Source organism: Sciurus vulgaris (genome assembly GCF_902686455.1).
Source record: "Sciurus vulgaris genome assembly, chromosome: 18".
Classification (NCBI taxonomy): Eukaryota; Metazoa; Chordata; class Mammalia; order Rodentia; family Sciuridae; genus Sciurus; species Sciurus vulgaris.
Genome location: NC_136479.1, coordinates 2,625,109 through 2,645,588, shown reverse-complemented (window position 1 = coordinate 2,645,588; position 20,480 = coordinate 2,625,109). Strand labels below are relative to the sequence as shown.

Here is a 20,480-nt window from a genome sequence, read left to right as displayed (position 1 = left end):
GGCAGGAACTCTGTCCTGAGACACAGCAGCCAAGAGAGAAAGCAGGACAATCTCTCCTGCCCGCTCCAAGCCAGAGGGCTTCTTTCTCAGAATGAGCTCTGCACTACGGCATTCCTCCTCCTGCCCCCAGCTGCCTGCTGCTAAGTCCCAGGTGAGTACAGTAGATAGCTCCCTCTTCCACTCAACTCCCACAGGCAGATGCCATGCTGAGAATACTGAAGCCCCAAAGACCGTTCCTTTGGATCATGGCACTGGGTTTCAAGCAATGAGAGGCAAAATAAGAGGACCCCAGGCCACTGCATCCCCCTCTACCCACCAAATTCTCAGTGCCTAGAGGGAGTGTCACTCAGAGAGCATCTTGTCATTGTTCCCACCTCCAGCTCCAGAGTTCTAACTCAGAGATTTTTGTCTGGGAGGAAAAGCAGGCCATAAACAGCTCCTGATCTTTTCCCACAGAAACCATCTTAATTTATGACAGTGCATGAAGTTTAAACCTGAGGCACACTCAAGAGCAGTGGAGGTTGTGTTGAAAGAAAATTGGGAGGACATCCTTGGAACGAATGATACAGCACAGATGTACAGGCTAGCTAGTTTGCCAGAGAAAGTTAGGGAATAAGACAGCTGGGAGGAGCCTGCCACAGAGTCAGAACAAATATCAAAAAAGACCTCAGAAACTATTCCTTTAAAGGAATCTAATTTGGTTAGATTATTTTGCAGAGGAATTTATGCTTTTTAAAAATAGTAATCAGCTTGAAATTAATGGCATTTAACAATGTGTGGTCACGAAGAATATAAGAGAGCCGCACCTACCTCAAGGTCATCCCAGTGTGATTTGTGATTGGCATGCCCAAAGCTGCACCTCCATGAGGAGCAACTCAGAGGCTCAATGCTGTCAGGTAGAGGTTGGAGAGTTAGATTTCACTAAAATAACCCAGCATCACTAAATAAACAAACAACAAGAACAAATCCTTGAGGAGGAGCAACAAACACTCAGCAATGCTACAATATATCTTCCAAAGTGTCCAGTTCCAAAAAAAAAAAAGTAGAAAATATGCAAAAAACAAAAACACCCCAGGAGATTATGACCCACACACCAGAAGACCAGGACTAGAAATTGCCTGTGAGAGTGACCCGGTATCAGGTTTACCATAAATATTTCAAAGTGATCATTATTGAAATGGTCACAAAACTAAAGGGCAGTGCAATTACATAAGTAAATAAAAGCACAACAACAATATCCCATGAAATAGAGGATAAGGAAATAGAAAAGGTGAAAAAAGAGCCAAATGGAAAATCTAGAGTTGAAAAGTATAATGACTGAAATTAAAAAGTTCAATACAGGGCTCAACAGATTTGTTGGTTGGTTTTCCATCACTGTGACAAAATGCCTGAAGACTGGGCGCGGTGGCCCATGCCTGTAATCCCAACAAGTCAGGAGGCTGAGGCAGGAGGATCTCGAGTTCAAAACCAGCCTCAGCAATTTAGGAAGATCCTGTCCCAAAATTAAAAATAAGGGCTGAGACTAGTTCCAACATAGAGCACGTGATTAGCACACATGAGGCCCTGGATTCCGTCCAGTGCTGAAAAAAGAAAACAGTCGATGTCAAGGCTTTTATTCTCCCAAGATAAACAGTCAATGCTTCACTTACAAAAGACAAACACTTGAGTTTCACACAGTAGAGAAAATGAATAGGATTTTCTTAAAAATCTGTTCCCTACACGATTTTTGTAGTTGGTATCATTTTTTAATAGATAAAAGTGTCATGGTAACCACTTTTTGAAGGGCCCCTTTCAAGGCCCTGTTCCTCAGGCTGTAGATGAAAGGGTTCAGCATGGGGTCACCACTGTGTACAGCACAGCAGCTGCAGTGTCTTTCTCAGCCAAGTGGGAGGAGGAAGGGTTGAAGTACACAGCAATGATGGTGCCATAGAAGAGGGAGACCACAGCCAGGTGGGAGCCACAGGTGGAGAGGGCTTTCCACCTGCCCCTGCTGGAGGGGACTCTGAGCACAGCATAACCAATAAGAGTATATGATTCCAGGATGCACACAAATGGCGCTATCATTAACAGCCCTGCTTCAAATAGGATCGTCAGCTTGTTGAGGTGTGTGTCTGAGCAGGAGAGTTTCAGGAGGGGAGTCACATCACAGAAGAAGTGGGGGATGGCATTGTCTGCACAAAAGGAGAGCCGGGCCATCAGCACAGTGTGCAGCAGAGCATTCAGGTTGGCGATGACCCAAGATCCAGCCACCAGCAGGGCACAGAGCTGATGGCTCATCTTTGTTGTGTAATGTAAGGGGTGGCATATGGCAACAAAGTGGTCATAGGCCATCACAGCCAGGAGGAAATTGTCCATGTCCACAAACATGAAAAGAAAATACATCTGTGTGAGACACCCGGAGAAGGAGATGGTCTGCGTCCCTAGGACATGATTGGCCAGCATCTTGGGGACAGTGGTGGAGGAGAAGCAGATGTCCACGAGGGACAAGTTGCTGAGGAAGAAGTACATGGGGGTGTGCAGGCGGGAGTCTGTGCTGATGGCCAGGATGATGAGCAGGTTTCCCAGGACGGTGGCCAGGTACATGATCAGGAAGAGCAGGAAGAGGAGTTGCCTGGAGAGTCCCAGGAGGAGGAACTCGGAGATGCGGGACTGGTTTGTGCCTCTCATGCTCTGAGCCCAGCTGCAGAGAAGACAGACAAAGGTCAGAAGCACAGAAGCCGAGGGTTTAGATATGGCAAGTCATGCTCCAGCCATGGCCATGTTAAGGAAACCAGTATTAGAACTGCTGGTTCAGGATCTTGTTTCTACACCCTCGACCTCCAGCTCTCGGTCCTAAACGCTGCTGCTCCCACTGGACTCATTCCTTTTGTTTTACAAAATATAAGAAAAACAACAAGGAGTCACAGTCACAGCCCTTCTCTGCTTTTATGTTGGTCTCTGTTAATGTTCCCAGGCTTTCTCCTACAGGCTAGCCTCTCACAGGGAAGAGGGACAGCTGGTCGTTACTGTATTTACCTCAAGTTCCAGCCAGTGGACACAAGGCCCTTGCTATTGCTCCCTGAATGTAGAACATTTAGCAATGAGGCCTCAGAGAACATCACTGACCAGTAAAGAACATTCACTTCTCCCCTGTTACGCTAGTACCTAGAGAGGTCAAAGCTATTGCTATCCCACGAGTCACCTTGGAGTTGCTGGGCAATCTTTCTCTTTATTCTAAGAATTGGAAAGACGTAGAAATACTGGCAGATTCTGGGTGAGTGAGGAACAGATATTCATAGCCTTATCCCTCCATGAAGGAAGGCTATCTGGGGAAAACAGACAGGTATTTACAATAGTATCCAAGGCCACTGGGACTAGACTCCCTGAGAGTCTCATTAGAGACAAAGTATTTGTCCACCTACTTCCTGGTCTCTGTGGACCAGCAATGGTCATAAAGTGTACCACCTAACTCTTGTATCAAAACTTGATAAAGTCATCTGGGTGGAGAAAATTACCTGAGACCTCAAATTTCATCATCTTACTCATGAAAGCTTACATTTGTAGGTTTGAAGCGTCAGTCATTAATAGATTTTTCTCCTTATTTTCTTAAATAGAATATTGCAATGTTGTCTGAATTAAATGCCCTTTTAAATTTTTTTCATATCTGGTCATTTACTATGTAAAGTTGGTGACACATTTTCAGATAAGAGACTTATGGAAGTGGGAAGGGGTAGCATTTCAAAACTGGGTTGGTTCTTTTTTTTTTTTTAAATATCTTTATTTTATTTACTTATTTTTATGTGGTGCGGAGGATTGAACCCAGTGCCTCACGTGTGCTAGGCAAGTGCTCTGCCACTGAGCCACAACCCCAAGCCTGGGTTGGTTCTTTAAAGCATTTGGGGTAAAGGGTAACTCTTTTGTATTTGGAGATGGGATGTCAGGAGTGCATATTATGCTATGAACGAGGAACCCCAGCTTGTGTTAGTCAGATTTTCCTTACTGTGACCAAAATACCTGACATAAACAACTTAAAGGAAGAAAGGTTTGTTTCATCTCAGTTTCAGAGGTTTTAGTCCATGGTTGGTTGACTCCATTGCTTTGGGCCTGAGATGAGGCAGAACATGGTGGTGGAAGGGCATGGAAGAATAAAGCTGTTCAGCTCCTGGCACCCAGGAAGCATGGAGAGATAGAGAGAGAGAAGGGACAAGAGACATGAAATACACCTCTAGGGCATGCCACCAGTGACCTGCTTCTTCCAAGGTGGCCCTGCCTTCTAAGTTTCTGCTGCCTCCCAATAATCCATTCAGACTTAAAATCCACAGATGAGTCTAGACCCCTCATGACCTTCCCAAAAGTCCCATCTCTGAACATTGCTCTGTTAGGAACAAAACCTTCAGCACATGAGTCTTTGGGAGGTCACTTCATATCCAAACCATAATGATGCTCCTAGAGTAAACTTCTTTTGAAATGTCTTCCTACCCTAATCTACAGGCCTTCAGAGGCATGGGCTCCAGCAGCCCAATTTATACTCCATTGCACCCTCCCCAGTGAGGGTTGATGATTGGAATGGGGGACTTTGGACTTGGACTGAGGGCTGACAGGTCATGACCAATAGAGTTTGGCCTGTACATGTAAATCCAGAAGCTTGCAACTTTCTCCTGACTCACAGCTGCAGGCCAAAAGTCTACAAGTAAGAGCAAAACACATGCCATATACACACGCACACAGACACATACATACACACATGCACACTTACACACACAGACACACATGCATACACACATGCATACACATGCACACATGACAGAATAAGATGGGCATGTGGAAGAGTGAGGCACAGCACATGAAGAAGAGCTCATGAGGTAGAGAGGAAGCAAGAGACAGAGAGGGGCCAGAACCTCTTTCCTAACGATCTGCTCTCACAAGGACTAACCTAGTCCTTTAAGAACTAAATAATTCTTTGCAAGGGTGCTGTCCACGATCTAATCACCTGTCCACTAGGCCCACCTCTTAGAGATGGAACACCTCTCAATTCCATCACATCGGGGACCAAGTTTCTAAAAGCACATGACCTTTGGTAGACAAACCCCACCCAAACTGTAGCACAAGAGCTTGGCCTTAGAGGAAGAGGAGCCTTTACTCAAAGAAGAACCCAACTACCTCTACTTGTTCATGCACCACCAGCTCCTGGCCAATTTCACCTTTTTAAGGATATCCAGATTGGATGTTGGGCCTTCAGCTCCTTCAGAACTCACCTAGAAAAGCAGAAAATAGGAATCCTGAATACCTCCACCACCTGTCCTAACCAAAAGGTCAGAAAGGTGGGGCAGATACCTAAAGGACCCAGAGCAGTGAAATGGGGAGGACTTCTGAGACCTTCCAGGTGCCCAGGTTTTGTGGGCACCAACCAATCCTGCAGTGCCTTTTTGTGCCCCTTCGGGGTAAAAGAACCAGAGCTACCAGCTGCCAAGCAGAGGCCCTGCTCCATGCCAGGATTCCCAGCCTGCAGTCCTGTGAAAGATGGTGTTGTGTGCGGTTTGGATTGGTTTGTCTCCCAAGGTGGAGGAATCTTATTTCCAGAAGAGGGTCTGGACTCCAGTTTTACCCCTCTAACAGAAATAGGTACATCAAACCCCCGACCCTGGGACAAGACGAATTTCTCAAGTCACACATTAGATAGAACAGGTAGGTGAATTCGGGCAAACCCAAACCATGACAGCCCGGGTAGGAACTTTATTATGAAAAATTAGAATTTCAGTAGAGAAAGGACTAAAATGACAAAGGCACAACTTGCAAGAGAATGAAAACGTGACATTCATGAACTTTGGACATGGTTGACACCATTGGATAACTGAGACTTGAGAGCCTCTGTCAACAAGAGGGTGATACAGGCCACTGTGATAACAAAGGCCAGTGTGATTTCATGGAAATAACATGAATGTGACCCAGTTCATTCCCTTGCTGTTGAAGTGGATCACACCAGTTATCTGTGGGAATATTAATGGAACCAGTTGCAATGGCACACACCTGTAATCCCAGCTACTCAGAAGCCTTAGGCAGGAGGATTGCAAGTTCAAGGTCAGCCTGGGCAACATAGTGAGACCCTGTCTCAAGGTAAAAATAAAAAGGGCTGAGGTTGTATTCAATAGTAGAGTGCCCCTGGGTTCAATTCCCAGTATCAGGAAGGAAGGAAATGTTAATGAATGCAGAGTTCTGTAAACCTGATGTTTGCTACAGTGTAATTTACACTTGAGGGGAAATGAATCTGGTCAAAGTTAGGAATTAACCAAACAAGTTATGATACAGTCCTTCTCATGAAATACTAGACAGCTATAAACATCACATTATTAAGGTGTTAAATGCCGTGGGAAGTGATAATGGGAAATATCAGAATGCAAGACAGTATAGACAACTTGAAGTCAACTTCGGTTAAAATTATTTTCATGGACTTTTAGAAGTATTTTACAAGTTACTTTAATTTTCTTCCTTACACTTTCTTTTTTTTTTTTTAACCTGATTTTAAAACTTATCACAAATCTAGAGTCAGCAAAGTTGTGTGGTATTGGCTAAAGGATAGACATATAGATCTATGAAACCAAGTACAGTCCAGAACAGACTCACACAAATACAGTTCTTTCAAGTTTTTACAAATCTTCCTTACACTTTCTTAATTATTTTACAATGTGCAAATATAATATTTCAATTGCCAAATATAATTTTGAAAGCCTCTTGCTTGCCTAAGTATGTCAAATTGAAAGATGATGTTCATTGATTCATTCATTCACTAAAAATGGGTCGCATGTGTAATTTGTGTTGGGAGCCAGGCTTTTCATGGGACACCATGGTGCCCAGTATGTCCGTGAGTCCTGAAGATCACATCTTTGAGAGGATCTTAAAGATGAAGCAGGAAAGGGGAGAGGAAGGAGCCATAAACAGACTAGATGGTCTCACATGTACAGTAACTCAAACAAAACTCAAAGTAGTTTTCTTGGGGAGTTGGAAAAGGGGATGACAGTCTTAGCCCAGGAGAACTGGCAAAGGTTTCAAAAAGCAGGAGACAGTGACTTGGGTCCTGTAGGTCTAGGGAGGGTTTTCTCCAGGGAGAAGAAGCCATCCTAGACAGACAAAACAGCAAATGATGCTTTTACCCTTGAAATCAAAGGTGCATATTTTGCCAAATATGCCCCCACAAGGTAAGATGGTCAAATTGGAGGATGAGACAGTATGGTGAGGTGGGTTCAGATTCTAAGTGAGACCCAAGATTGTGAATCATGGACAAAGGTCCAGCCTTCCCATACAGTGCTTTGCCGTACAGAGAACTGCCAGTGGCTCTGTTTTTTACCTCCGCTGGCTTTACCTACATCAGACCTCAGACTTCCTTGAGGGTTTCTGGGCTCACTCTTTCTCATGAGCAACCCTAAGAGACGTCCAAAGCAGCATGATGACCGACTGAGAAAGCATGTTAGAATCACTGCGGAACCTGCAGGGCAAACACCAACCAGGTCCCACCCAGAGATTCCAATTCCAAAGGCTGAAGTTTGGCTAGGCATCAGGTAGATATTTTCAAAGCTGCTCAGGTGCTACTAACACACAGCCAGAACTGTAGTGCTGTAGATTCTGAGAGCATTTTCAAAAGGGGGTAAAAAATATTTGTGCTGTGTAGGCTGTCAGAGTGACAATCATTTAGCAAGGAAATGCTTGGCTTTCCTGTGAAAGCATTTAAAACATAGGAATTAGAAATAAATATCAGAGTTCACTGAGTATGTTATACTAAATTCTTTGAAAAAACTTTGAGAAATAGATTGCTACATTTTGATGAGTTGGCAAAGATCTCTGGGCCTGGGAATGATCAATAGCTCCGTGGTGCTTTCATCAGTAAGACCCTGTCCTCCTGCCCACCACTCTTAGAGCCCCTTTCAAAGCCCTGTTCCTCAGGCTGTAGATGAAAGGGTTCAGCATGGGGGTCACCACTGTGTACAGCACAGTAGCTGCAGTGTCTTTCTCAGCCGAGTGGGAGGAGGAAGGGTTGAAGTACACAGCAATGATGGTGCCATAGAAGAGGGAGACCACAGCCAGGTGGGAGCCACAGGTGGAGAGGGCTTTCCACCTGCCCCTGCTGGAGGGGACTCTGAGCACAGCACAGGTGATGTGGACGTAGGAAGCCAGGATGCACACAAACGGGGTGACCATGATCAGGGCACCCTCGGTGAGGATCGTCAGCTCGTTGAGGTGTGTGTCTGAGCAGGAGAGTTTCAGGAGGGGAGTCACATCACAGAAGAAGTGGGGGATGGCATTGTCTGCACAAAAGGAGAGCCGGGCCATCAGCACAGTGTGCAGCAGAGCATTCAGGTTGGCGATGACCCAAGATCCAGCCACCAGCAGGGCACAGAGCTGATGGCTCATCTTTGTTGTGTAATGTAAGGGGTGGCATATGGCAACAAAGCGGTCATAGGCCATCACAGCCAGGAGGAAATTGTCCATGTCCACAAACATGAAAAGAAAATACATCTGTGTGAGACACCCGGAGAAGGAGATGGTCTGTGTCCCTAGGACATGATTGGCCAGCATCTTGGGGACAGTGGTGGAGGAGAAGCAGATGTCCACGAGGGACAGGTTGCTGAGGAAGAAGTACATGGGGGTGTGCAGGCGGGAGTCTGTGCTGATGGCCAGGATGATGAGCAGGTTTCCCAGGACGGTGGCCAGGTACATGATCAGGAAGAGCAGGAAGAGGAGCTGCCACTGCTGGGGCTGCCTGGAGAGTCCCAGGAGGAGGAACTCGGAGATGCAGGACTGGTTTGTGCCTCTCATGCTCTGAGCTCAGATAAGCAGAGGACAGCGAATTCAAAACCTGCACAATGTTTAGGATGCGATCAAATTCCAGCAGGTCCACATCTGCAAATCTGTTCAGAGTTGCTAAAACAGGATGGACCACCCCACCCGCACGTTCAGTTTCCAACACTCCATCTGATGCTTTTCCTACTGGACTCGCTGATTCTTCTTTTGTATATTTTTTAAAGAATTTTTTCCCAATACCTTTATTTTATTTATTTATTTTTATGTGGTGCTGAGAATCAAACTCAGTGCCTCACAGGCACTAGGCAAGTGCTCTACCACTGGGCTACAGCCCAGCCACTTGTTTTGTATATTTAATGCCAAGAATCTAAGACCATGTGTCTTTGATTACATTTCTCATTCTCTATCCACACCCAACTCCTTAGTAGCTTGTAAAGGCACAGAAAAAATGGCTGTTATTACTGAGTTTCTTTCAAGTGACAGCCAGTGAAGTCAGGACCCCTCTACTACTTCCTTTTTCTGTAAGATGTGACACATGAGATTCCTGAAAGAAGTCCATGTCTTAATAAACAAATAGTTACATCTCCACTGCTGCAACCTTACCGGGGAGCTTGGAGCTATGGCTATCTATTTCTCTCCATGTGGACATGACTGGTCAGAGCTGCTCTTTTTTGTAGGGACTGGAGTCTTGGAAATGTCAGCAGGTCCTGAGTGAGTGAGGAGCAGGTGTTAGTGGACTTAGTCTTCCATGCAGGAATGATGTTTGGGGAAATCTCAGGGCAGGTATTTGTAGGAGCCTCTTGGCCACTGGGACCAGATTCCCTGAGAGTCTTGTTAGAGACAAGCAGAGAATAATTGTGCCACCTACTTTCTTGGTCCCTTTGGACCCAACAATGATGACAAAGAGTATTTCAAAGTTTAGATGTAACTCTTGAGTCAAAAGCTAAAGATATTAGAAATGAATCCATAGTGATGGAGACAAATCTGTATGGAATCCCTTGGGACTTCAAGCCTCATCACTTTGGTGATGTGGGCCTGTGCCCACTGATGTGCAAATTAGTTGTTTTATCCCCTTTCTTTATTCAGTCATGGGTGTATCTCTCTGTTTCTTGCAGTTCTTACTTTACTATGTCTGCACACTGTCAAAGGTTACTGACGCCGTATCTTCTCCCCTTTGCAGATGGGAACATTAAGAGCACATGACTTAGATGGCTTAATCGTGGCCTGATTCTCACAGGCTATCTCTGGGATAACACAGCAGGCTACAGTTTACAAATTTCAGGCCTGTGGAGTAGATGCCTTTTGGGCATCTAACTCTCACAGTTTAACCTTCACTTGTAATGGAAACCCCTGGTCAACACAGGCTCTGTGTGGTGAGTGGGGCATTGTGGAGTTGCTCAGCTCAGCTGGGGTGCTAGAACCTGGCAATTGAACCTCAGCATTGATTTACCATTGGGTGCAGGCTTCCTGGGAAGGAATTTGTGAGCTCAGGATCCAAGATGGTAGACTAGAGGGAGGCTACATTCCTTGTCGCTCCGTAACTCTATGTACTCTTTTCCTATCCCAATAACAATTACATCCTACACCCCTCCCCATTCTCTTTGTCCTCCATTAGAAACTTCAGACCTTATTGCGAATACTGTAGATAATAATTGAACTCATTCTCTCTGTTTATTTTGACAATATTGTTAACGTCTTCATAGGGGCAGTTTGGTTTAGGGTTTCAAGCAGAGGATATCTGTTTCTCAGTGAGGCAGTCTTTGCTGCTTATCGATACCCTGCTGTTTACCCCATTTTTCTACTGTGATCACCTGCAGTCTGTCAGCATATCGACTACTTTTTGAGTGCAGATTGCTCACTGACTGGCACCTATCATCTGCCATTTGCCTGCCTCTTGCCTGCCCATCGCTTGCCTTTCACCTACCCATCACCCACCACCCAAGGTCTACCTGCCAACCATCCGCCGGTAGCCTACAGACAAACCGCAGACCGCCAGTGAATTGCCAGCTGCCTGCTGTTGCCTGGAAGTCCACTGTCACAGTACCTGCAGGTTTGGTTACATGTGGCTGCCGCCATTTTGAGACAACAGCCAGGAACTGTTGGACCCCTGGCCAGACTGACGGAGCCCGGGAGCCCCGTCTCCAGGATTCCTCAGCCCGACTAACCACACCCTGCCTTCAGGACTGACCACGTCCACACCCTAAGCTGCAGCTCCCTATTTGCCAATACATTTGGAAGCCAGAGCAGCCATCTTGGATAATCCTGGAAGCTGTATCTCCCATCTTTAGGTGGGGCAAATCCCATCCTGAGATGCCTGCTGGAGACTGGAAGCTCATTGTCAGGTACCTCTCATGCATCAGGCTACTGAAGACTGGGAGGCTTGAATACTATATGACTGTTATGGTGCAGGTTTTTTTTTTTTTTTTTTTTTTCTTCTTTTTTTTTCTCCTTTTTGAAAATTTTTAAGTTTTTATTTCTTTATTTTTCTTCCTCTATTTTCCTTTTGTTTACCTGTTTCCTCAGTCTCTTTCTCCCTTTTCTCATGCTAACAACCAACTTCTTTTGATTACACTTTCACTCTTTCTACAACCTAGAACTTCTATGTACTCTTTTCCTATCCCAATAACAATTACATCCTACACCCCTCCCCATTCTCTCTGTCCTCCATTAGAAACTTCAGACCTTATTGCGAATACTGTAGATAATAATTGAACTCATTTTCTCTGTTTATTTTGACAATATTGTTAACGTCTTCATAGGGGCAGTTTGGTTTAGGGCTGCATCTTATCTGTATTGGGTACTGCTAATATTGATTTCCCCCTTAAAGAAGAGGTTTTGGAAACCTATAGGGTCACTATAAGCCTATGGGGGAAAACTGCAGTACCCCAGATCTGCACTGCTAGAGGGGAAGATATGTGAACAACATGAAAAAACAAGGGAAGAAAGTGATCCAAACAAACCTAAATTCTATATTAATGGAATTTGTGAGCTCAGATTTTGCAAGATGATATTCTGATAAGCCTAAAAATTGGGAGTCTTCTACCACTAACAATCCTAGCAGTTAGGGGGAAAGTCTTTCATTCCTGAAAAGATTTTTTTTTTTTTTTTTTTTGCTGTACTAGTCAGCTTTGTCACTGTAACAAAATACCTGACAAAATCAACTAGAAGGAGAAAATAGTTATGTTGCTCATGGGTTTGGAGAGTTCAGTCCATGGTCTTTTGATCTTGCTGATTTCAGCCTATAGGGCAGGAAGCATGTGGTAGAGCAAAGCCTGTCACACCATGGTATCTGGGAAGAAAAAGAAGGGGCCGAGGTCCCCATATCCCCTTCAAGGACATGCCCCCAGTGACCTAACGCCCTTCCACAAGCCCCTCCCCTCAAGGTTTTACCACCTCCCAACAGCACCATCAGCTGAACCATGCCTTCCACACATGAGCCTCTGAGGGTGTTTAAGATCCAACGCATAGTAGTACTGCACACGGCATCCACCCAGCAGCATCTTTCAGGGATCATTGTCAGCATAAAGCAAAGGGTAACCTGCCCCCACTGGGAGAAGGTGCAGGAGGGAAAGGAAGGACCTAAGTGGAGTCTCAAATTTGAAAGAGAGATTTCCACAAAGGGTAGACAAGGTAGGGAGAAAATGGGGGAGGGTATTCTAGGCAAAGGGAAGTAGATGAGCCCACAAAACAGCCTTGCTTCTTTGGGGAAAAGCAAGCAATATGTCTGGAATTAGGGTGGAAGGGTGGAACAAGCACAGAAAAGACAGAGTGACTTAGAGGCCATTCAGTACACAAACATCCTTAAAGAGATTGTCTAAAAGCAACTGATACCTCTATTCACGACGCATGCAGAAAAGCAAGAGACCCCTGGAGAACTGTCTCCCACCAAGCATGTAGCAGTTTATACTAACAAAATGTTGTGGGTTGTGTTTGTTTTTAGTAGGAAATAGAGGCATCCATTATAGGCTACTCTTTCTAGGGGTACAGTGTATTCTAATGAGTTCTCATGCATTGAAAGCTTTTTTGAAAAGAAGATCCTGATTCACCAGGAAAAGAAGTTTTCATCCAAGTAATCTCTTTCAGAAAGTCTGAGAGAAAAAGAAACACAAGCTAAAAGAAGTTAAAGCTGGGAACATTATTATTAAACTAAGTGTGCTTTCAGAGGAAAAAAAGATGACAGAGGCAAAAGATCTTCTGCCAGGAGAAAGTCAAACCCAGAGTGAGTGTATAACATTCTTGAACTCTTAGGCCCTCCAGAACCCCACACCAACTCGAAAGGTAAAAGCTGTGAACACATAGAAAAAAAATGAATGTTAGTTATTAGACTTTACAAACTAGGTGACTGAATCAAGAGAAAACAAGGGCTCTGAATCTTACCATCTGCATAGATACCTGTTTGAATTCTATATTACAGACATAGCTTTTTTGTGGGAAAAAACTTGATAGAAGTCTTTTCCACATAAAGAGACCTCAAGAACACAGAGGGTATTGCAAAGGAAGAAAGGCAAACCTGAAGTGAGCATTCATGGGAGAGCGGTCTAGATGCAGTGGGGTCATCCACTATGAGTGGGTGTATCCACCATGGCCCCTACTCAGATGTTAATGGAGAATAAAGGGAATTTGAATGCAGATAGCAGTTATCTGAACCCTAGGTGGGTCTTGCATGGCCCCCTAGGGTTGTAGATCATGGACATCAAGAATGCAGTGGAGAGGACACCAGCAGACCCAAAAAGATGCAGCTTCGGGAGCTGAACTATGTGCTACCAACTCATCAGACCATACTGGTGGGTGCACCCAACTTGGTCCTGACTCCCCTGACTGAATTCTGGCTGCCTTAATGCCAAGAGGGAGGCACTGGTTCCCTGCCAGTAATGGCAAGTGGGGTTGGGCAAAAATAAAGAACAAGCAAGGAAGGATGATGATGTTTATTTTTGCTCCAAGCTGAAGAAGTAGTTCACTCAGGCTTCCTGTGGCAAATAGGAACACAAAGATCACACACAAGGAAGTATACAGCGGTATTCCAGAAACAGTTGAAATTGTTCCATTTGGGAATGGACAGGTTACAATGTGTCCAAGTGAGGGAATACTCTGTCTACTAAAATCACATTCCTAAAGCCTTTACTAACATAGGAAGAAGAGTGGAAAATCAGAACCCAAAATTATGTGGATAAATTGTAGTCAACTTTTATAAAACTATATTCCCAGTATAGAACTTCAGTTTTTTTTTTATTTTTATTTTTATTTTTTTGCAGTGCTGGGGATCAAACCCAGAGCCCTGTGCTTGCAAGGCAAGCACTTTACCAACTGAGCTATCTCCCCAGCCCAGAACTTCAGTATTCCTTGAGCAACAGGGGCACAGTTTAATTTCATTTTATGTTATGACTTTGTTGTTTCAGGGTGTTAGTTTCCTCCTTCCCACCTCCCTCTCTCCCCACTTTCATTCTCTGTTATCCTTTTTCTTTTCCTCTCCTCTCCAATCTTTCCATTTTGACATGGGGTCTTGCTGGTATTCCCATGCTAGCCCAGAATGCTCCTGGGCTCAAATAATCCTGCCTCAGCCTCCCAAGTGCTGGGACTACAGCCATGTGCCAGTGTCACCAGTTGGGTATTACCTTTCAAATACCAAAAATTATATTTTTAATGGGGAGAGTTTATAAACTTCTAAAGTAAAAGTTAAGGTGGCTAAGCACAGTGCTCCATGCCTGTAGCCCAGCTACTCAGGAGGCTGAGGTTGGAGGATTGCAAGCTTAAGGCTAGCCTGACCAACTTACCAACCCCTGTCTAAAAATTAAAAAATGAAAAGGACTGGGGATGTTGCTCAGTGGTGGAGCACCTGCCTAGCATATCCCAGAGCTTAGGTTTCATCCCCAGTACCACAATAAAAAAAGTCAAGACAATATTCGTTCATTCGTTTTTGTTTTTGTTTCTCAACTAAAGATGATTATTGTTGTTGGTCCAGGAGCTGCGCCAGACTTGGAGATACCACGGGAGTAGAGTCTGCATTTGGGCCTGGAGAGCTCAGAATCTATGGAAAGCCCTTGTGGAGGAGATAGACTAAGGCAAAGAAAAATCGGGCTGTGAGAACCGGAAGAGAGAGTCAGGAGGGTCTCACAGAGGAGCAGGTGCCATTTGACTTAGCTCTTGAAGGCGTGGGTTGCGGTTGCTACTCAGAGAGGAGAGCAGGGCTGTAGGTCTGTGCAGAGGGAGTAGTCAATGTGAGCTTATTTCCCTGATACCCAACAGCGCAGCAAGACCCACCCCTGAGGTCAAGCAGCCTTTCACAGATTCCCGAACTGCCAGCTAAGCCCGCCTCTGAGGCCAGGCAGCCAATCAGGAGGCTACTAAAGGTTCCCTCGCCTATGTGTTCCTGCACCCCTTGAAGCTCCTGTCATGCACCAAATCAGGCCTCCGAGTCTCACCCCAGATGCTGCTACTCACATTAGTCTAAGAGTTCACTCCGCGTTCGTTGGTCTGTGTCTCAAACTAATCCTGTGACCAGCCTTCATGTCTGACCATTATAGAGGACACATAGAGAAGGCGGAGGTAGACCCTCCACTCTGCACTCTAGAATCACACGAGGTGTGTGTGTGTGTGTGTGTGTGTGTGTGTTTAATCCTTTGTTGGGGCCCTATCTCCAGAGATTGTGGTTGATTTGCACAGTAAAGGCTTCCTGGGTGATAGCAGTATCCGAATGCACATGTAGCGTGATCTTCCAAACAGACCACCTAAAAAGGAAAAGCTTGGCTTGGGCGTCAAACCACTTCCGCATCACACTCAACTGGTGATGAGCAAAGCTGCTTGGGAACGAGATTCAGTCTTGATTCTCTCATCACACAGAAAATGCCCTCCTGCCCACCACTCTTCTTAGAGCCCCTTTCAAGTCCCTGTTCCTCAGGCTGTAGTACAGCACGGCAGCTGCAGTGTCTTTCTCAGCCGAGTGGGAGGAGGAAGGGTTGAAGTACACAGCAATGATGGTGCCATAGAAGAGGGAGACCACAGCCAGGTGGGAGCCACAGGTGGAGAGGGCTTTCCACCTGCCCCTGCTGGAGGGGACTCTGAGCACAGCACAGGTGATGTGGACGTAGGAAGCCAGGATGCACACAAACGGGGTGACCATGATCAGGGCACCCTCGGTGAGGATCGTCAGCTCGTTGAGGTGTGTGTCTGAGCAGGAGAGTTTCAGGAGGGGAGTCACATCACAGAAGAAGTGGGGGATGGCATTGTCTGCACAGGACAGCCGGGCCACCAGCACAGTGTGCAGCAGAACATTCAGGTTGACAATGACCCAAGATCCAGCCACCAGCAGGGCACAGAGCTGATGGCTCATCTTTGTTGTGTAATGTAAGGGGTGGCATATGGCAACAAAGCAGTCATAGGCCATCACAGCCAGGAGGAAATTGTCCATGTCCACAAACATGAAAAGAAAATACATCTGTGTGAGACACCCGGAGAAGGAGATGGTCTGCGTCCCTAGGACATGATTGGCCAGCATCTTGGGGACAGTGGTGGAGGAGAAGCAGATGTCCACGAGGGACAGGTTGCTGAGGAAGAAGTACATGGGGGTGTGCAGGTGGGAGTCTGTGCTGATGGCCAGGATGATGAGCAGGTTTCCCAGGATGGTGGTCAGGTACATGATCAGGAAGAGCAGGAAGAGGAGCTGCCGCTGCTGGGGCTGCCTGGAGAGACCCAGGAGGAGGAACTCGGAGATGCCTGACTGATTTGTGCCTCTCATGGAGCTGGAAGCAGGGCCTGGAGACAAAGATGGATAAATTCCAAAGCTTGGGACGTGATGGTTAAGATGAGGCAATTGAGTAGATTGCAGGACTGGGGCTGGGGCTCAGTGGTAGGGGGCTGGCCTAGTGAGGCACTGGGTTCAACTCAGCACTACATAAAAACAAATAAAATAAAGGTCCATCAACAACCAAAAAGGGTTAAAAGATTGCAGGAAGAGAGTGCATGGAACTTAGGTATGGGTTAGGATTTTGCTCCCTGTGTTTTATACAGTGACTGCCCTCTTTGTGCCTCCATTCCTTCCTTAAAAATGAAATTGTTTCCTTATGAATCGGTGGACAGCTTCTCTGGAAGGACACTGAGGAGTTGTGACTGTAGGTTTGTTGCAAACTATTTGTACTGTTCAAACTTTCTACCAATACGTTTTATTTGTAAGAAGTAAGTATACTAGGGATACTAGGTAAGTAAGTATACTACGGATACAGGAATATTAATAGAGACTCCAGTATTTACAAGGAGTTCCAGAGAAGACATAAAGTGATTTTCATAGAGACTGTCATGCAACGAGCATTTAGTATTTAGTACTAATGTCATCAATATCATTAGTGCTGTTGCCTTAGAGAAAAGAACTCCACTTTATCTTCTGTAATTTGAACATTCCTGACCCATCTGCTCAGAGGATTAGATCATGAGCAGTCAATATCTGCTCCCAGAGTGACAATGACAGTGATGCTGCTTCTTTCTGGGCTCACTTTTACAGAGCACTTTACAGAGGTCTGAGTCAGGCTTTCATGGCTATTTCCACTGAGGTCCCTGAATATGACTTGTAAAGCTGAAGTGGAAATGACCCAGAGGTATGGGCAGAAATAGCCCATATCTATTCCCCAGTCAGGATCTCAGAAAAAAAAAGAAACAGACATTGATCGTGATGGGTGATTCAAGGTACTGCCAATGATCTCAGGACTATTTTTATGGCTCCATTTTTCGAAGAAGTGGCCAAGTACAGTGGCACACACCTGGAATCCCAGTGACTCAGTACAGAGGCTGAGGCAGAGGATCACAATTTCAAGGCCAACCTCAACAGCATAACAAAACCCTGTCTTAAAATAAGAAATAAAGAGGGCTGGAGGTTGAGCTTAGTGGTAGAGCACACCTGGATTCAATCACCCCTGGTGAAAAAGGAAGGAAGAGAAGAAGGGAGGAAGGGAGAAAGGAGAGAGGGAGGGAGGGAAAGGGAAAGAAAGAAGGAGACTGAGGAGTATCCTGTGAGCTTCTCTGCTGGCAAGTAGTTACTGATGAAGGTCCTCTGATCTGGCTCTTACCCAGAAGGAGAAGTAGTCCTCACGGTCACCGGAAGTCCTGGACTGGCTTCACTTTTTCAGACCTGGCCAGAAGTTACTGGTTTGAGGGAGGACTTGTCCTTGGGTTTTGCAGGCTAAGTTTGCATGAACAAGCTGCTGGAGCGGCAGGACCAGCCCCAGTGCCAGAAGGAGAGTCCCAGGGTAAGTGCTTTATAGGCGCCTCCGTGGCCACTAGGGCCACATTCTCTAAGAGCCTTGTTAGAGACTAGTGGAGAGTAATTGTCCCTTCTCCTCTTGGGCTCTTTGTGGTCCAACACCATCCATAAAGACCTGTCGTCTGACTTATGTAACTCTGCCTCATGGTTGGCAACACTGAAAATGATGCAACCCTGCAGGAAGCCATTGGCAAAGCCTTTCTGCTAAAGGAAACTCAGAATTCTGTATTGCATCTCTCACCCAGCTGGGATGGTGTCCCTACTGGGAAATGTACGTGAGGCTGTATAGAGGTTAAAAGAATTTCCTTTGTATTCTCACAGACCTGTACTCAACTTCCAGATCCATCATTATCAGTTGTTACATGACCTTGGGTGAGCTACCAACCTCTTCTTGTCACTGCACAGGGGCCCCAGGGGGGCAGAAGGACCTCAACTTGGCCCAGACAGATTCTTGACTTACACCACTGAAAAGAACCTCAGAATGCATCAAAAGCAAGGTAAGCAAAGATGCATTCAAGGACAGCGAAGCAAAGGTGCACACCCCGAAGGCAGGGTGCCCTCGCCTGTCAGAGAAGAGAGTCCCCGCCCCAGTGTGCAGCTCTGACGCGACTCAGGGCTTCCCTGGGGTGAAAAGTGCAGGTTCCCAGGCAGCACTGAGAAAATCAGTCCCATGTCAATCACTTCAAATTTGGGGTTCAGGCTGTTTCTTCCTGGTTAAGCAGTCTAGCCATAAATCCGCACAGGCACACTGTGTAGGTCTTTGAATCTGGTGACATTTAAATTTCATATTTTCGTTCTGCTTGATCTGGTCCAAGCCCACGCTCAGGTTTTGTTCCTCTAACTGAAGAGCCAAGTATGGCCCGTCATGCTCATAGATCCCAGTTTCCCTGCAGCGAGGGTCTCCTCCTCTCCCTGAGAGCCCGCCTATCTCATTCTTTTGGGGAAGGGTACTGGGAATTTAACCTAGGGGCAATTTACCACTGAGCCACATCCTGGTCTTTTTTATTTTTATTTTGAGACAGGGTCTGACTCAGTTGCTTAGGGTCTCTAAGTTCAGGTGAAGCTGGCCTCAAGCTTGCGATGCTCCTGTTTGAGCTGCCTGAGCTGCCGGGTCACGGGCATGCACCACCACACGTGGCTTCACCTCTCTCATTTGCTGTCACAAAATGTCACCGCCTGTAGAGTGGAGAAATAATATTCACCTTATCGAGTTGTGATGGCTCAATGAGATGATTTTTGTTAGACATCTTATAACTACCTCATCAGTGCGATGGGCTAGGGCCCACTCTACAAAATAGAAACTACAGGTATCAAATCACATTTGCAAACTTGACTCTGCTCAATACACATCATTTGGAAATAGTGCCACATACTTATCTTCATATGTCAAGTCATTTTTATAAGGGGTCATATGACAAGTCTTTTCTCCTGTATCTTAAGTAGGGATAAATGAGAAATGGAAATCACTGTTGAGTCTATTTATAAGTTGATAGAACATGGACTCCAGTGAAGAAATGAGAATTCTTGATCCCAGTGGGTATCAATCTTCACGACCTTTCCTCTACAGCTGTTTTGAAGGCAAGATCTGACTGTATGATGTCTGTAAAGCATTTGATCTTATGCACTGTAAAGTTTACTATTCTGGATTGGTAAATTAAAGAATCACTTGTAAAAACCACATACCTGCCATGATGCAGTGGCACACCCCTGTAATCCCAGCTACTCAGGGGACTGAGGCAGGAAGATCACAAGTTCAGGACCAGCCTCAGCAACTTAATGAGGACCTAAGCAACTTAGCGAGACCCTGTCTCAAAATAAAAACTAAAAAGGACTGGAGATGTGGTTCAATGGTTAAGCACCCCTGGGTTCAATTCTCAGTACCAAGAAAACAAACCAAAAAACCCCCACAGAAACTCTGAGTCAGAAGTGGCAGTCAAATCCTTTGAGTAATGTCTTCTGAAAACCATGTGTTCCTCTAACTAATCTGTGGTGGCTCCCAATAACTCAAGATTGAAACCTCGGGTTTTAATGAGGTTTCATATCTTCATCAGACACATGCTATTAGACATCAAGTTCTGTCTATCCTGTCTCCAGAATTGGCCACAAAAGAAACAACCCATACAGCTAATTATGAAAGATAGGGTGGGAAGTATACTCATTAATTTAGTAAAGGCATTATTTGCAAGTGATGGAAAACCAACTCATATCAGCCTTTTGGAGAAATGGAATTTATTGTTTGATATAATTGCAAAGTACAGTGTCTTCTTACAAAGCCTTAGTTTTCAGGCAGGGCTAAATTCAGGGACCCAAATAATGACATTAGGATCCTGTATCTCTCTACTTTGTTTTCTTCTGTTCTATTTCATTCTGTAGATTTTCTCTCTGTTTGGCAGCAAGATAGCTGCTCCAAACTCACATCCTCCTAGACTAGCATAGAACAGGGCACATAGAACTTCTCTCT

At 45.4% G+C, this 20,480-nt stretch overlaps 4 protein-coding genes across 4 annotated transcripts in view; 1 reads left to right on the top strand and 3 right to left on the bottom strand.

The window, feature by feature from the left end:
* ZNF200 (zinc finger protein 200) overlaps positions 1-20,480 on the top strand; it is a 52,072-nt gene that overhangs the window by 23,678 nt on the left and 7,914 nt on the right. Inside the window, exon 5 of the transcript XR_013760677.1 lies at positions 18,425-18,552. The gene's annotated coding sequence lies outside the window, so the exon portion shown is untranslated. The remainder of the gene's footprint in view (positions 1-18,424; positions 18,553-20,480) is intronic.
* On the bottom strand, positions 1,743-2,667 carry LOC306649660 (olfactory receptor 1F1-like; the record flags this gene model as incomplete). The annotated part of the gene is made up of 1 exon (XM_079120801.1): positions 1,743-2,667. One exon carries the CDS (start codon positions 2,665-2,667, stop codon positions 1,828-1,830), a length of 840 nt encoding a protein of 279 aa, XP_078976927.1. The 3' UTR covers positions 1,743-1,827.
* LOC306649491 (olfactory receptor 1F1-like) lies at positions 7,829-8,958 on the bottom strand (the record flags this gene model as incomplete). Its single annotated transcript, XM_079120516.1, is given in 2 exon segments — positions 7,829-7,864; positions 7,867-8,958. Coding segments are annotated over 2 exon segments (957 nt in total). The 5' UTR covers positions 8,788-8,958.
* On the bottom strand, positions 15,602-16,651 carry LOC306649659 (olfactory receptor 1F1-like; the record flags this gene model as incomplete). Its single annotated transcript, XM_079120800.1, has 1 exon — positions 15,602-16,651. Exon 1 carries the CDS (start codon positions 16,502-16,504, stop codon positions 15,602-15,604), a length of 903 nt encoding a protein of 300 aa, XP_078976926.1. The 5' UTR covers positions 16,505-16,651.